Source organism: Cavia porcellus, unplaced genomic scaffold (genome assembly GCF_034190915.1).
Source record: "Cavia porcellus strain 051 isolate PalLab524CR breed Dunkin Hartley unplaced genomic scaffold, mCavPor4.1 scaffold_6, whole genome shotgun sequence".
NCBI classification, from domain to species: Eukaryota; Metazoa; Chordata; class Mammalia; order Rodentia; family Caviidae; genus Cavia; species Cavia porcellus.
In genome coordinates, this window is record NW_026947489.1 from 60199132 (window position 1) to 60216992 (window position 17861).

The 17861-nt window shown below is 42.1% G+C and overlaps 1 protein-coding gene across 6 annotated transcripts in view; it reads left to right on the forward strand.

Moving 5' to 3' along the window:
• Positions 1 to 17861, forward strand: part of Rbm33 (RNA binding motif protein 33) — a 106610-nt gene that overhangs the window by 39045 nt on the left and 49704 nt on the right. For all 6 annotated transcript variants that reach the window (XM_003469779.4, XM_063250828.1, XM_063250829.1 and 3 more), the window contains 3 exons: positions 5568 to 5739; positions 11748 to 11956; positions 15294 to 15579. In XM_003469779.4, the coding sequence (XP_003469827.3) occupies positions 5568 to 5739; positions 11748 to 11956; positions 15294 to 15579 (667 nt within the window). The remainder of the gene's footprint in view (positions 1 to 5567; positions 5740 to 11747; positions 11957 to 15293; positions 15580 to 17861) is intronic.

Here is a 17861-nt window from a genome sequence, read left to right on the forward strand (position 1 = left end):
AAACATACAATGAATGTTTAAATAAAAATTTATTACTGTAAAAGACCCCCTCACTTGAAACACACTTGTGCCTATCATTCTTGCCACTTTTGGAAGCAGTTCTGGAAGTCTTTTTCTGAGTGTCTTCAGTTGCACTATCTTGGCTGACTCAATGTCCTGAATTGATTCAAAACGTTTATCTTCCATGGTCATTTTGACTTTAGCTAAGAGCCAGAAGACACAGGATGCTGTAATAAGGTGTATGAGGACATACCTTTTGGTTTTTTTTTGGTGCTGGGGATCGAACTCATGACTTCGCGCTTTGAAAATACACCATGTTTACTGCATAAAAATAGCTATATTGGAAGCAGTGTGTGACACGGAGTGTAGTCATGATGAAGGATGTAAGTGCCCATTTCTCAGGTTGTTTTCTACATATTTCTTAAATGCTCTAATAGACCTTTTATTTGGAGTTTCATCACTATTTGTGTTGCACAGTTTCCTTCCAGATGGATTGCTTTATAGTGCTTGTGTTGAATCCATTGCCAATTTACATACCAGTCTTTTTTTAAGATGTCCTTTCTGTTTGGTGGTTTTATTTTTATAGCTTTACTCCAGCACTACACAATCAGAATTACTGTAACATAAAATCAGGCAGTGTAAATCTATTAATTTTATTCTTTCCCTTTCAAAGGGTATTTTAGATATTCTCGGTTCATTGAATTTCTACATAAAGTCTGGAATGTATTTATATAAAAAATTTGGTTGGAGTATATGTAGCTGCAAAGAAATAAAGTTTTTCCTGGAAAAAAAATCTGGTTGGAGTTTTGATGGAGAAGGAATTGTATCTTTAGATCAAATTGGGGAGACCGATGTCTTAATAATGATTGTTACCTGTTAATAAAGACCATTGTAATCATTTATAATAATTATAATTAGTTATAATCCTTCTCTCCTTCCCACCTTGCCTTCCTCCACCTTATGGACTCCAGTGCCAGTGCTATGTACCAAAAGGCAGGTGTTCTTGCCTTGTTTTTGTGTTAAGGGGAAGATGTTCAGTAAAAATTTCATCCTTAAATATACTACCTGGAAGTTTTGTAATCGGATTGAAGGAATTCTTTTCTGTTTCTTGTTTGCTGAGATTTTTTTTAAAGGGGTAAATTTTGTCAATGCTTTTTCTGTATGTATTAATGTTCTTATCCCTTATTTTATTAGTATGAATTAAATTTCTGACAACTATAATCTAGACTATTTCCGTTTTGCCAGTTTTTCAGCCTACCACATCGTTGTCCTATCTCTCCTTTGTCTTCTATTCTGTCTCGGTTTTTCCTTTTACTCATGACCTTGAAGGTACCTTGTGGAATACTTCCTGTATAGTTGGGTTTTTCTCACGATTCAACTGAAGCTAGGGCTTTTGGAAAGAATGGCCCAGAACTGAAGTTTCCTTCTGTCATCCTTCCATTGGGCTCATGTTATCCATGCTGCATAGTGGAGGTCTTCATCCTGCTGTTGTTACTCTGTCTGTCCCTTAGTCTGTTCTAAGTCTAGACTGCCCTCCAGGAGGGTGAGGGAAGGGATTTAGCTCCACCTTCTGGAGAAGGAGGAGAATCTACACGTATTTGGCTCTGGGTAAGATTTGTTAAATTGAGTTTGAATAATAACCTTGTGTTTTTAGGTACACTCCACTTGGTTGTGATTTATTACTTTATTTATATTTTGCTGAATTTCATATGCTTTTCCAAAGGAGCTTTGTGTTTGTATGAAGGATACTGATCTGTATAGTACTGTATCTGAAAGTCCACTGAGTCATTCTAATTAACCTATAAACAAGTATTAGAAACTTGGAAGCAGTCTTTTCTACTGATTCAGATTTTGTTTTCCTATTTCATAGATTTTACCCATCGTTTCTGTTCAGACTCAGGATCGAATATTGAGTCTTCTTTTAACACATAGACCTCATATTCATTTTAGAATTCAGTGGAGAATTTTATTGTCTGGTTTTTTTGGTACCAGGGATTGAACTCACAACCTTGTGCTTGCCAGGCAGGCACTTATGCAGCTGAGTTAAATCCCCAACCCCTTAGTGGAAAATTTTAAAATATCAGTGTGAGTCTTCCGCCTTAGAACTTCTATTTCTTTATTAATACAAGGTGTACCTATTTGTTAAGTACTTCCATAATGATTTTCATATGCACTATTTATTAAGAACTAAAAGTCGTTCAAAGCTGGGGATGTAGCTCAGTGACATAAGTACCTTCCTGGCAAGCACAACATTGAGTTTGATTCCTGTTACCCCGGTTCCCAAAAGCAAAGTCATTCAGGTTTTCAAAATAAATCAATGACTAAAAAAGCAAACTTTTGAATACTTCCAGCAGTATTTGTAATGAAATCGAAGAATAAAAACATACATTTTCATGGTGATTTTTGTAGTTACCCTTTATTAAGAACTAAATCTTTCCAGTTTTCAGAGCAAATCAGTACAAAAATCAAACTTTGAGTACTTTTGATGATGTCTATAATGGGCAAAGTTTAAATATATATTTAAATTCTTATACAGTGGAATCATAATTTTTATATTGTAATTTACTACCATTCAGCAAAATTTTGGTTGTAAACAGAATTGTGATTGTGAAATTATTCAAAGATTAATATTTTGGCAGGTTAGTTAATTCTGTAGACCACATGGTCATGGATGAGACCTGTGCTTAGACTAGAGGTTAGTAACCAACAGGAAGGGAATGTGTCTGGTTTAGTGAACTGTCAGGTGGTTTATAGCTGACTGGTGCCGTCAGTCGAGTTTGGCCGCACTAGTCAGTTCAGGGCTTGCTGAGCTCTAGGTAAGTGGTTAGGGCTTCCTTGGGCTATAGGACCTGACCAGAAATTTATCTGGTAGGATGATGCTAATCACGCTGAAAACTTCCCTTAAGTTCTCTCTTTGTAGGTATGCCCACCATCCATTCCTGACTGGACACCAGTGCAGTGGTTTTGTCAGTCACATAAATAGAACATTGCAGTATGTAACTGTTTTTTTTTTTTTTTTTTTTTTTTGATGGAGGGGATGCTGTTGTGATTTGAGTTCATTTGTGTCCAGAGTTTACACTTTTTTAATCACTAGTAGCACTCTAGGATTTGGATATAACACTGTACATCCATCCACAATCATTGGAAGTCATGTGTTTCCAGTTTTGGTAATCTTGAATGGAATAATTATTTTCCTGCAGGATTTTACTTGAGTACAAAGGAATCATTTCTCTAGTGTAAATACCTAGAAATGTGATTGCTGGATCACAGCTTGTGTTTTTTATTGTCTTTTTTCCTGTTGGACTATAGTGTGTGTTTGTTTTTTCTTCTCCTCCTCCTCTTTTCTCTTCCTCCTCCTCCTCCTCTTCCTTTTTCTCCTTCTCCTTCTCCTCCTCCTCCTCCTCCTCCTCCTCCTCCTCCTCCTCCTTCCTCCTTCCTCTTCTCCTCCTCCTCCTTTTTTTTTTCTTGGTACCAGGGATCAAACTCAAGGCCTTATACTTGCCAGGCAAGTGCTTGTGCCACTGAGCTAAATCCCCAGCCCAGTAGTATTTGTTTCAGAGAAACAGTTTTCAGATCATCGTCATCCTCTTGAGATTTCTTGGATGAAGAATAAACTACATAAATTTTAGTACTATTGTGTGTGCCTTGAATTTGTGTGGGACGTCTTTGAGTGTAACTGTAGTAATAGTTGTTGTATTAGATCTTTGCACATGTAGTGATGATTTCTGCTCCTCTGTGGCTTTATTATTTACTATGGTTTGTAGAATCTGGTGTTGGCTTCCTCTAGGAGGAAGAAATGGAGATTCTCAGGCCCCACACAGCCCCTGCTAGTTCAGAATCCCCTTTGAGCAGTAGTTCTAATGATTGACATATAGGCTGAGGCAAATGCTAATTGGAGTAGTAGAGGGAGAGAGATAGTAAGGGCTTTGCCCCTTGGATTTATCACACATTGGTCACTCTGGTTTCATAGACCTGGAAATATGGTAGTAATAGTAGCAATCCAGTAAGAATTCTGAGGTTTTATGTTTTAGAATGCTCCAGTGCCTGAATACCAGAGTATCCAATGTGGTGTTGCAGTCATTAGGTTGAAAGTATAGTTTACAGTCAGCCATTTATTTTCAGGCACTTGAATTCTGAAGATGTGTTTCCACTCAAAGGCTACCTATAGAGAGAGTGTGCATTTGTGTGTGTGTCTGAGAGAGAGAATGTGGAAAATGTTGAAAGAAAGAATGAAAAATGATGTCATGGTTTTTCTTTTCCCTCGTGAGTTTGTGATACAGCAGTTTGTTAAGAGTAAGGAAAATTTAGGGGCTGGGGATTTAGCTAAGCGGCATAAGTGCCTGCCTTGCAAGCAGGCAGTCGTGAGTTTGATCCCCGGTACCGATAAAAAGGAAAAAGACCAAAAAAAAAAAAAAGAGTAAGGAAAATTTAAACATTATTAATCATGAGAATAAAGAGGCAAATTCTTCTTTCATTAAATTGCTAAGTAGTGTTTAAATGAACCTCACGCTCAGTAGTTACCTATCTTTCACCTACGAGTGACCACTGAGCCTGACCTGTGAAGAAATGAGGTGATACTTGGCAGGAAGAACTGTGTGAGGAAGTTACTTTAGTTTGGGGTGAGGCTGGAAGAAGTTTGGGTAGGGGTACAGATATAATAAAACATATAATAAAAGTTGGCCTTAGTGTGCAGTGGCTGAAGAGAACATAGCCATGCTCTTTATTTGCACTCAGCCCTAGGAGTTAGAGCAGGTGAAGCAGGAGGGCATGAGAGGGGAAGGAAAGCGTGTGGAGGCTGGAGCAGCGGCAGCACACTCAGCTGCAGAGCTCACTGCTCCCGCCAACCAAGGGCCGTCTGGAATTAGGACTTGCGAGCCCATGTGGTTGGAAGAGGTGTGGTTAACTTAGATTAAATGTTTAAATTTATTGAGATTATATTCAATTTAAGTTACATTGGGTTCTGTTATGATCTGGATTAGACTCAATGGTAGGTCCAGCCACAATATTAGCAGTTACGTTTGTCCTCTCAGAAGTATAAGTAGCAACCATGTGTAGGACACTGTATTAACTACAAACGGGAGATTTGAGCTTTTTCTTTTTGTGTGGGGACAGTCTTTTTGAGACAGGGTTTCACTATGCAGTTCAGGCTGGCCTTGAACTCACTTTGTGTGTGTGTGTGTGTGTGTGTGTGTGTGTGTGTGTGTGTGTGTGTTTTTGAGACAGGGTCTCTATGCTGAAAGTTCAGGGTGGCCTTGAGTTCACTTTGTAGCCCAGGCTGGCCTCAAATTCATAACAGTCCTCCTGCCTCAGTCTCCCAAGTGCTGGGATTACAGGTGCATGTTAATGTGCCCAACCACTTTTTCCAGTGTTCATTTTTAACACTTGAATTTATTTTTTCCTTGAGCAGTTCATAGTTTCTTATGGCTTTATGTGAGGACATTTTGAAATATCTTCACATCATAGATGTAAACAGCTTAATGTATTCTGGTATTTTTTAACATTAAGTTTATGTGAACAGGAACTCACTCTCCTTCTTTCTCTGTTTGCTTTCTGTGTCTGCCACGTAGGGAGGTATGGAAACCTTGGAACTCCAGAAAGACGTAAAAGAAGAATCAGATGAAGAAGATGATGAGGATGAAGAATCTGGACGATTACGTTTCAAAACTGAAAGGAAAGAAGGAACAATTATTAGGCTGTCAGATGTAACTAGAGAGAGAAGAAACATTCCAGAAACTTTGGGTAATTTTTTTGCCTGTCTTAATACTTCTTAATACCCATTTCATATTCTTTTGTAGTTCTAAGTTAGTCACACAAAGAAAGAAGGCTGCCCTAGGAGACTGTGGCTGTTACCCGGAAGGTGAATAGTTGCCTGAGGTCAGTGGTTAATAATGGTGCCATGAAAGTCCTTCTTTCTGGATAGCAGTTTGAATAAGATCTGTGAGATGACTTTTTGTTTTAGTAGTTTTCCTTTGGCGCCTGTGATCTAGAGCTGCTCTCCTACACAGCCTGCTTTCCAGGCTGCTCCTGGGCGAGGTGGGGGTGGGGTATGGGGATGCAAGAGATGGCCTTTGGGACCATCCCAAAACCCTGGAATTACCAGTGGCAATTCTGGACAAATTGGATTGACCTTGTATCTTTAGGATCTTGATAGCCATTTTGTTTGGGTTTTTGCTTGTTTGCCTTCCTCTTGGTGTGGAGTGAGGAACTCATTTATAGAAGTAGTGCACTGTCATTAGGAGCACACTCGGCTGCTAGAGGTGTGCTATGGAGGGCTGCCGACATACAGCAAGCACCCCCTGCCTCTCCTGCATGAGTTCCAGTGTCCTTTCCTATCAGGCAGTGGTTCTCAAGTTTGCCCGAGTGTCAGAATCATGTGAGGGAGGCTGGGCTGTAGTGCGTGGTAGGAGCCTTGTCTAGAATCACTTCAAGGATGCTGTTAAGTGCATCACTCTCAGCTGTCCTGAGAGCTAAGCTTTGTGCCAGCTTAAGTGCTGCTGTTTGGACCTGAAGTCGATATTCGGAGCCATTGGGTGTGGGCCTTCTTTCCCAGGAGAGAGCGACGGTGACAGGATACCAGGCTGCCTGCCCTTTGGTCATGGTCTAAGTCATTGGTGGCAAAGCTATGGCAAACAAACACTATTTTTCTTGAAGATGTAAGATATTAATGTATAAGTTATTTTTTCTAAATTCTTCCTCAGTAGTATTCAGATTTGATTGCAGTGTTGGTGCTTTGTGATAAATAAGTGGGTTTTTGCTTACAGTTGGAGCACTGGTCTCTAAAAGGTTCACTATTGCTGCTCTGGGTAAAAATTAGTAGCAAGCCTTCATTACTAGCTTTATTTTAGAAAGCATTGTTTATAGTTGCTTTTAACTCAAACCATGAACATGTGTCTTTGAGGGGCAGGTGCAAATTCTTCAGTGGACACAAAGCTCCCCAGGCACAGAAGTGAGCAGGAAAGAGCTAGTCGTCTCACGTAACATTACTGAGCAGGATTTACATAGTCTGCTATACCCTCAGTCTTCTGTCTCTTCTCTGTCTAGTTGCCTTATTCTTCAGTGTTGGCCAAGGTTTTCCTGGACTTTCTTAGGTTGTGGTACAAAGTTGTAAGTTGGTGTGAACCAGATTTCATAGAGAAAGCATAATATTTCTTAAAAAATTCATGGTTTTGGGCTGGGGATTTATCTCAAGGGCGTAAGTGCCTGCCTGGCAAGCGCAAGGTCATGAGTTTGATCCCTCGTACTCCCCACATTGTTTTTTTCTCTGGGCTGGGGGTTTAGCTCAGTGGCACAAGTGCTTGCTTGGTAAGTACAAGGTCGTGAGTTCAATCCCTGGTACCAAAAACGAAAAAAAGAAAAAAAAATTCACGGTGTGTCTAAGAAAATAGACCTGAATTTTGCTTTGGGAAAAAGGAGATGGTATAAATATTTTGAAATGGGAGGTCAGAAAAAATGAAAGTGCTTGAGGAGGAATTGGCCACATAGCAGAAGAAACTTGGTAGAGCAGAGAGCTCGTGAACCTGAATTGTGACAAGCTCTGTGCCAGGTTGAACACTTTGGGTTCTAGGGAGATCTCTTAATTGTGGCCCTCATTATCTAGGCAGGGCTTTGAGTGCAAACACTGGAAACCTGAAACATAAGAATATGGCCCCTGAGTGCCCCCATGCTGTAAGGTCCAGCAGCCAGCAGTGCCAATGGGTACCTCTCCTGTGCAGTCAGGTGGCTGCTGGGGAGACTTACTGGGTTATCTGACTCCTGTGTCACTTCTCCATGCACACTGTCTCTTTACCTTTGTCTGCCTCCTCTGTTCTATTCCCACCCAGATACTGGTAATACTGGTAAGTCTCTTCATTCTGAAATGTTAGTTGGCCTGCATCTGTAGGTGTTGTGTATCTTTCTTTTCCCTGCGTATCTTTCTTTTTCTTTGCAGAATGTTTGCATCATTCCTTCTTTTTGGAATCATTTATTCTTTTATTAAAAGAACACGTACACACACACACACGTGCGCGCACACACACCCTTCACTTACACCTTCTTTAGGTGCCCACCAGCTTTATAGTAATGTTATCCTGTGATGGGACACTGGAAAGGTTAATCGATTTTGGGCAAGTCAGTGTGTTGGAGTAGGATGGAAGAAGGCTGAGGTGCTTAGAAGCAGTGTGGCTACAAAGCCTGAGCTGTTCTTCGAAACCTTAAAAATGAGACTTAAATACTTTTGTGAAGAATGTAGTTGTTTTGCTAAGTAATAGGGCAAGTAAAAATGTTGCTTAAAAGTACCTTTCTTTGTTCCATATTTGTGAGTCTGACAGTTTTCCAGAAACTACAAAGGTAGGATTTTACCTAATTTAAAAGAAAGGAATTTTCTGTCCATCAATAGATGGGTTTCCCCAAGAGGATGAGCTCTATGACACCTCCCCAAAACAGAGACTAACTTTCCAGATTAGGAGAAGGTTCACTGAAAGAGTGAGAGGGGCTACAGTGTTTGAAAACTAGAAATTTACATGAATTGTTGCCTGTCACTTTGCTTGCTCCTGGTGATAGAAAACAACGGTCTCAGGGTCTAAATAGACGAAATTGCATTTATTTGATTACATAAAGCTGGTTGTGTACTTTTGGTAATGAGATTACAGTATCTTGCTACTGGAGTGTATGTTGTCTCATATGATTGATACTTTAAATTTTTATTTTAAAGAGAATAAAATCAAACAAAATAAAACAGAATAAAGCCAATCAAAACAAAACAGTGAAGGTGATATAGGACTTCAAAGAAGGATAATAGGAAATCAACAATGGCTACTGTAATGCCTCTTGTTATTTTCAAATTGCTGCCCATACCATCAGAAATAGTAAAATAAAACAATAAAACCTATCAAAACTGAACATTGAGTAAAACAAAACAATAAAATGGAACAAAACAAAACAGTATCTCTTAGTTGTTGCCCTCATTATCTAGTTAGGGTTTTGGGTGTGTGCACTGGAACCCTGAAGCATGAGAATATGGCCCCGAGTGCTCCCATGTTGTAAGGTCGGATTTCAAAGACAAGACAGAAGGAAATCCCCCATAGTTACAACATGCAATATAGCATGTTCTTATCTCCCAGCCAGCCTGCTGGTTGGCTCATGGGAAGGGCAAATTGGTTTCGTGGTACCCCATGGCTTCCGCCAGCTCACCAGAAGGGCAGGCTGGCTTCTTGTTTCTTTTTCTTCTTTTGTCTTTTTGAGACAGGTCTCACTGTGCAGTTCAGGCTGGCCTTAGCTCAGTTTGTAGCCCAGGCTGGTTTCGAGCTTATAACGATCTTGCCTCTTGAGTGCTGGGATTACAGGTGTGTGTTTGCTTCTTCTTTCTTGAGAGGTATTTTTTTTTTTTGAAAATTTTGATTTAAAAACTTTTTTTAGCATTGGTAAATGTTGAGAAAATGCCTTTTTCAAAAGGAGGAATCAACGTGTGATGCCTGCCATTTCTGACTCTTTTAAAGAATTGCATGTGAAATACTGAGTTCTTTTCAAAATCTAGAAGGAAGTATTGGCATTTTAGTTTTTGTTCACATTCATATACATGGTATCATCCTTCAAAACACTAATTCTAGTATGTGATAGTCTGTAGTGTTAAGGAACCTGATGTATAATTGTTGGTTCGTATTTTGAATATAGGTTGAGTTAAAGGTAGAATTTTGGGGCTTTCCTCTAAGTTAATATCTTAGCTGGTTAGCTTTTTTCCCGACTAGGATCCTGGAAAGAAGGATTTGTGTGCCTTTTCCCCCTCAGTTTTCTCAGATATGGTATAAGACTACATGTTTAGAAGATATATTCATGTGAAGGATGTTGTGGGATGGAAGTCATTCTCATGTGGAACCCAGCTGAACAGGGCTGCTGGAACGTTATATGTAAGAAAGAGGTTGATTTTTGAATGAAAATGTTAAAGCATTCTGAGATAGGGTGCCATTGATCAGTTTCCCACAGATACAAGCCTTGTATATTTAACAAAACTATTTATTCTGTTTTAGGAAGTGAATATCAGGTGATCTTTGCAAGCAATGCTAACCATAAATGAAAGGCCACATTTATTTCAATTAGGATTTTTCCTTATCTGTGAGTGGACTTCCAGATTTAATGTTGTGCTGTGTTTCATTGGCACGTATGATATGTTAAATTTTTATTGCTTTAGCTTATAAAACCTGCGTGTTATACCCACAAAGTATTCTTAAACTAATATCTTTAATTATAATTTATGACTAAGTATCTGAGAGGTAAACATTTTCATCTGGTAATGAAGAGTTCAGCATTGTTAGTGCCATCCATCCCATTCTGTTCTATAATGGGCCTTGCATTTGCAAGGCTTTACAGATTTCTTCTTTCAGTTATTTGTAAAGAAAATTTTCACAGTACCATTTGCTATTTTTATTTTGCCAAGTAAATTGTGTGTTCCATACCAATCATTTCCAACTATTACTCAGTGATTTGAATGCAAGTAATCTTAACATTTTAGAAGGGAACAGTATAAAACTTAGTTGCACTATGTCTCTTGAATGTGGATATAGTTCAGAAAACACTTAAAGGGAAATTAACATTTCAGTTGAAGTTACAAATGTAATTTCCATCCTGTCATATTTTGGTGACCTTTTGTGACAGCTTGTCTCAATTGGAGGAAAGCATTTTTACTTGCTGATTAAAGATGTCATTTGAAACCATTTTATTACTGAGGATAGTGAAATTAATCTTGACACTTAGACCCACTAGAAAAATAATTGCTGATTCACTGCATAAAATGTGTGTGTGAACCAATCATGTCATTAAGATTAGAATAAAAGTCTGTGCTGGTGAAAAGGAGATTAAATTTTCTTTTATTGGGATCTAGACTTATTTGGAGGGGAGGGGAATACCATAGAAATGATTTCAAGAAAATAAAACATAGCAGAGATTTTGGAAGAATTTGGAAGTGATGATTGAATCCATGGTAGGAAGTAGACTTCAGTGATATTTAAAACATATCTGGTGCTATTTAAATTAAAACATACTCTTCACTGAACGAATACATGAGGAAGCTTCCAGGAGTATTTGGTGACCTCTCCAGAAAATAGGCATTTACTGATGTGAGATGCTTAGAATAATGTGGCACAGGAAGTTTTAGGGCTGATGCTTACAAAGTGTGGGATGGTGAGTGAACATGTGCTCTGTGCTCTACCAGTATCTGTTAGTGAGCTTTTCCTTGTGTGACCTTGTTCTCATTGGATAACGCACTCATAGTAGACTTCACAGAGTGAAGCTTTTTAAAGATAGAACGTGAAAGTTTGAAGTGTAAGAATATTTCAGTTCTTAAGGGAATTAATTTCTAATAATCAGATTTCAGAGTGGGTTCATTAATAGCTTTGTTTTTAAGTCAATGATGAGGATTTGTGTTTTTGAGTCTGTGCCATTGTGTATTGATGATAAAAGGAAGTGACTATAGAATGTTGGGTCATGTAAGACAGTGGTGACATTCATAGCACCCACTTCTATGTAGCTTCATGCAGCATACTTTGTAGTCTCAAGTGCAAATACTGTAAAATTCATGGACAATGCTTAAATTTTATTGCAAAGAAAAAGCTTTGTACGACAGATGTCCTAGGGGGTGTCAGTGTCACTGGTGGCATCATGCTGGTGAAGCACGTGTTACCATGCTTTCACTGTAATGTATTTCTTTCCTGTGTTCTCTTGTGAGTCTCCTCTAGGCTGTTTGAAGCTGTCTAACACATATGCATCTTTTCAAATAGAGCTTTCAGCAGAAGCCAAGGCTGCGTTGCTTGAATTTGAAGAAAGAGAGCGACAGCACAAGCAGGGCCGCTATGGATCCCGGCGGGGCGGCAGGCGAGGTGGCTCTCTGATGTGTCGTGGCATGGGAGACCAGAGAAGAGACAGTGGCGACAGAGGGAGAATGAAAGATCACAGGCCCGCTCTGCTTCCCACTCAGCCTCCAGTCATGGTAATGCACCATAATATTCCCAGATAGTCTGAGAACTTCAGAGCAACCCAGGTGTGCATTGTTGGTGTGGTTTTTATGTTTACTTCTTCGTAGGGTGAAATTAGATGAGTGATAGGATGAATGTTTCTGCTTTATGATCTGTGATATGATTTCATGCACAGTCTTAGAAATGCGCCCTCCAGTAACCTGGCAGTTCTTGATAGTCCAGCACCTTAGCACTGCCCAAGAAGAACTGATGACCTGGCGCTGGTGGCATTCACGCTGCTAGAGATGGATGTGCTCCTGAGCACTGCTTCCACAGTTGGCCTCATGCTTACAGAATTTAAGTGGTGGTTGATTATTTTATACAAATATTTTTCCATATACTGTTTACTATAGGTTTTCTGTAAGTAGTATTTTTCTTAAAATAATTACTCTGTGCTATCCATAAAACTTTGTAATTTAGTAATAAATCATGTAATTTCAACATGAAGTTAAATCTGTTCTGTATTTATAGCAAGATGTCTTAGAAGCAAAGACAGGAATAGTGTCCTTTTTTGTTGTTGTTCTGCCAGCCTGAGGACTTTCTGGCTTTCTCCTTTGGAAGTCAGAGTTTTGGAAGAAATGTAGTCAGTATCTGCTGTGTGCCCATCGGCGTGGACTTTCCCTTTGTGCAGAAACATCATAGGAGCCATGCATTTGTGAGGTCGTGCAGTAAAATACGGGAGTTTGGCCCCAGGGGATGAGCCTGTGTTGAAGCACAGACAAGAAGAGAAGGAGCAGCTGCGTGGCAGCAGGAGAGGGTGGCATGGAGCTGCTATTGCACTCACAGCTGATAGGCTCTTAAGCACCTCTGGTTGCAGATGGACCAGACCTTTAGTTCCTTCTTCCTTCCCTGCCCCGTGCCAGCCCAAGTCCATACGTGGCATATATGGAACAGCTAGTGCAGGTATTTTGGCCTGCTGCAGAGGGGACTATGCAGGGAATGGGACTGTTTGTAGTTGCAGCCCCATGATCCTGGAGAACTTCCTTTTTTCTTATCCCCTAGGTAAGGCAGGACATACATCACCTAACTCTTGTAGAGAAGTTAACTGAGGGAGAGAGTGGACAGACACTCTTAACAACTGTCCAGAATTGAAGGTGAACTGCATCCTGACAGCAAAGCTGTCTCTGATTTCTGATAGGATGAATCTGGACTGTGCAGCCAACTAAGTACCTGCCTGACTGGGTCTGCCCAACTAGGGGTTGTGCTGCAGTCTTGTCTGACTGTCGTGGTACTTTCCAGCTGCCTGCTGACTGCGGAGGCCAGGGTTGGCCCATGTCTGACTCTGCATCCCACATTGCAGAAAGGATAATCTGGCTCATGCCTGTTTTTGCCTATCTCCCTGTATCAATCTGCTAGAGTCCATCTTCTCAGGGCCCAAAGAGAGTGGGCTGTGTATGCGTGCATCAGTCCAGTGGGCCACACTCCAGAGGCTTGGGCATCACTGTTACTACCTTTAGCTTCAGCTGCACCAGCTGTTTTGTCTTCTAGAATCATCTCTACTTTCTTCCCTCCCTCCTTCCCTTCCATTGTGATGTGACATGTAAACATTTGTGCAATGATTATATCAAACCAACATCTCCAGTTACCATGACCTCATATCCTTTTGTATGTGTATGGTTTGTGTGTGTGTGTGTGTGTGTGTGTGTGTGTGTGTGTCTGTCTGAGTGAGAGAGAGCATTTAAAACTCTGCTCGTTGTGTTGTTTCTCGTGTCTCTGGGCATCTTTTGAAACCATCCACTCACTCCCTTCTCTATGTGAATTTCATTTCCACGTGACTTCTTTCTGCTGTAGTTTCTCCTTATCGGCTATCCCTGTAAACTCCACATGAATGTTTCACAGGACCTCACCTTCTCTTGAAGTGGGTAAAACAGGATCATTCCTTAAAACTCCACAATCTTCTTGTATTATGACTGTGCACAATAGTCATTTTTGGCTTCATTAAGTTTAGGTAGGGTGTGCCTGTGGTGGGAAATGTGCTCTGCCTGGAGATACTGGATAATACACAGTCCTCATTCTCCTGTCTGTCTGTGTTCATTAAAATTAAGTTGATGAGTGAAAAAAGGATGTGGCCTGAATTCTGGGAGTGGGAATCTTAGAATCGTTGGAAAAGTCCTTACTGAGGAGGGGTAGGAAGGAAGCCAAGCCCATGCATACACATGTTTTAAATTGTGCGTGTTGTTCCTTTGATGGTGTCTTTGCTCTCCCTCAGTCTTTGGCCAGTTCTTTCATTTCCCTCTAGCCATGGTTGGTGGACCACTCTGTACTCTCACCTCCTCTTGTTGTCCATCTCAGTTGTTGCCATGAGTGACTGTCTTCCTACCAGACTCCTCAGGCCTTCGCATCAGTGCACTGTATATGATGTAGTAATGATCTTTCCCTTGAATTCAGCGGTCCTCATTCTCTGTAACTTGGCATCATCCCAGGGAAAACTGCTTGTTAAATTACCCTGCTAAATTTGTAGTGTGCTCATTAACTATGTGGTCAGTTTGATTAGCAGTGAAAAGCAAAACTTGTGGAATCTGTGTATGTGAGTTATTCTAGCTCTTTGCTTCTCAGTTGTGTGGTCTGATAAAGAGGATGTGGGGAACCAAGTGTCCTGCCTGCTGGGCTGACCTCATAGTGAACTTGAGATGAGGGGACACAAGGCCTTGTGACTGTGCTGTTAGTTTCCCCTTTCTTAGTGATTTTGGGACAGAATAGTTTGGAGATCCTCAGCCACTGCCTGCCTGCCTTTTCTTTTCACATGCCACAGCCATATTGGTCTCCATCTGTACTAAACAGGCTGTCCTTCCCTGTGCTTCTGCCAGATGGTTCTGTTACCTGAGTGGTACCTTGATTTCCTCCCATTGTGGCCCAGTGTAGTACCAGTTCTCAGAGAAGTTCCCCTACTCCCATGGGATGACTCTCTTCACAACACCTGCTTTCTGTGACTCTTGGAGCAAGAGGAATGGGGTTGGTTATATCTGGAGGCTGACAGCAGCTCTGTCTGATCCCCGCCTGGTCAGCTTTGCTATCTCTGAGCAGTTTGGGTTAATGAACTGCATTGTTTTGGCTGAAGTTATGCTGGGTTTTTTGGAGCTGCCATTTTTGTACCCTTCGTGCTGTGAATTGGATATGATGCCATCCTTCTTTGCAATGGATAGAGCAGCTTGTTTTTCCTTTGGTTTTTATATAAGTTGTTGTTGTTGTGAACTTCAGTCCTACATCCTTTTAAGACACAGATTGTTTAAAGACTTTTTTAAAATGTAAATGATTCTTTGGGTTTCTAGCAAGTGTTGATTTCTGTGTCTTTTTCTTTCTTGTGGTTCCTAGACTCACTCTCCGAGATTGATCCCCCCTCCGCAGCCACAGCCACCCCCTCCGCCTCCATCACAGCAGCAGCAGCCTATCAGGAGCCTGTTCCAGCAGCAGCAGCACCCACAGCCTCTGCTCCCACTGCAGCACCCGCACCACCCGTCCCCACCTCAGGGTGTGCACATGCCCCCTCAGATGGAGGCCCCTCGAGTGATGCTGACGCCTCCTCCTGTGACTCCGCAGCAGCCCAAGAACATCCACATCAACCCACACTTCAAGGGCACAGTGGTGACCCCTGTTCAAGGTGCGTGCTCTGTTCTGGTGCTGGTACTGTGACAGGTACTGTTATCTCAGGCCATGTTGTCTGTGCAGCAGTGTTCCCCAGTTCAAGTCTGTGAACAGGCTGTGTTCCCTGGCCCTTTCCCCACCCTTGGACACACTTAGTTTGACAACCAAGTTCATTTTCTTCACGGTAAGGAATTCATACTTTCTGAGTGAGTACTAAGTGCTAAGAGGGTATTCTCGGTAGACATACACACTAGAGGGACCTGTTGCAATGCCTGAGCAGTGACTTCATGTGTCTCCTGGGCATCACTGAAAGTGATAAATGACCCTCTTGGGTGTCGCCTAGTATACTCCTTTACTTCACCGTAGGTCATTTTGGAGTTAACTGTGTACATGTGCATGGTACAGCGGGAACACCAGAGGTAGGGAGGGACTGGGGGAGCAGTTAGGGTGGCTTTAGGGACTGGCTTTGCAGGGAAGAAGGTTGTAGGCAGAGCGACCAGCTAGTACCGGAAACTTGTTCAAGACAAGCCTGTACCTTGTGTGCTTGCATAACCATCAGGAGACCAGTATGATGACTTCAGAGGGGGACAGAAGCAGAGAAGAGGTACAGAGCTAAGCTGTGTCTGAGCTGTCTTAGGGACTTGGCTTTCCTCTACAGGTTGTGAGCAGTGACCCTGCGTGGCTGCGCTGTTCTGTTGGAGGACCCATTGGGCAGCCTACAGGATACACAACCCGGGAGTAAATTGGTTGGCAGCAGGGATAGCAAGGGGCTGCTCACAGATGCCAGTGGGTAGGATGCGTGGGGAAGGTTGCTGTCACTGAGGTGGCAAAGACTAGAAACCCTTGTCGGGGATGTGTTACATCTGAGTGGAGGAAATAAGTGGCCAGAAGCTGGGAGGGTGACAGGAAGGCCTTTGGGTTTCTAGGGTGAAGGGGAACAGGTGAGAGTCTGGCTGAGAAAGGGGCACAGGGTGCGAGTCACTGTTGCCAGGCTTTTGGCAGAGTTCTGTAAAACAAATTTATTGGTAATTGGGAGTTGGGGGAGAAGAAGACTCGAGAGGAAGCTTTTGGTTTTTAAGCTGTGGAGAGTTGCAGTACATACTTAGGGAAAAGAAATCATCGATGTGAGCAAGAGAGAAAGCTCAGCCGGCAGGACTGGACAGTGTGTTGGTGTGAGGCTGCTATCCATGGTTACACTGGGAGCACAGCCAGTGGCAGGGCTGGCAGGTGTTGCTGTGGGGCTGATAAAAGCATCTGAATGGGGTGGTTGGGTTGCAGGCAGTCTGAGGTGAGGAATCCTGAAGCCACCCTCTGGGACCAAAGAGGGGCATGTAGGGGTAGCAGCCTGTATCTTTCCCGTGCCCACTTCCTGCGCAGGCAGAATTGGGGGTGAGAGATGGTGAGAATGGCGCTGTGGAGGGCAGGGTACTGTGGAGCGAGGTGGGCAGAAGGTGGATCTATGAGTGAGAAGCTGGCTACTTCTGTGGTCCTGGGCAGGAAGGCAGGTGGGCACTGCTGAGGTGGCCCCAAGGTCTAGGGCTGAGGTAAATGAGGCTGAGAGTAGGGTACTGGGAGAGCCGGGGCACAGATGGAATGAGTGCTGCAGTCTGTGGCAGTGATCTAGCAGCTGACCTCCTGGCAGGAAGGAGCACAAAGGTGGTGACAGGAAATTGAGTGGGTCTGGAACAGTGATGATTGGAAAGGAGCCCTTCAGCACAGCGTCCTCTGAGGTTTCTTCCTGAGGTGGAGACCAGCGTGTGATATTGGCAGTGCTGATGCTAACTGCAGCTTCTCGCCAACAGTGGGATTGCTCAGCTTGTACCACAGACCGGGGCTTACCCCATACCCTCTCCCTTTCTGGACTCTGCATGCTTAAGTTGAAGCCACAGGCAGCCTGTCCTTCACTTGCAGGTAGTCAGTTGCTTGTTCCCTGTGTCTGAACATCATCCTTCAGATGAGTGCATGGCCAAATTGACGACTCTTACAAGAAAACACATTGGATTACAGCCTACCATAAAGACCTCATTTTGCTTTAACTGCCTCTTTAAACATCTTGTCCCCAACCACATCACATTAGGGGTTTTAGGGTTGGTTCAACATATAAATTTGAGGACAAAATTTATTCCCCAACTCCTGATCATCTGAGAGTTCGGACTTCTTCAGAATTGCTGAGCTTTTTTCAAAAATCAAAAGTCAGTATAAGCAGTATGTATTAAAGAGTTTAGCATATCTGATTTAGCTTCAAGATGTGAAACTACCATTTCACTTCTTTCCCACAGTGAAATGTCTTCTTAAAAA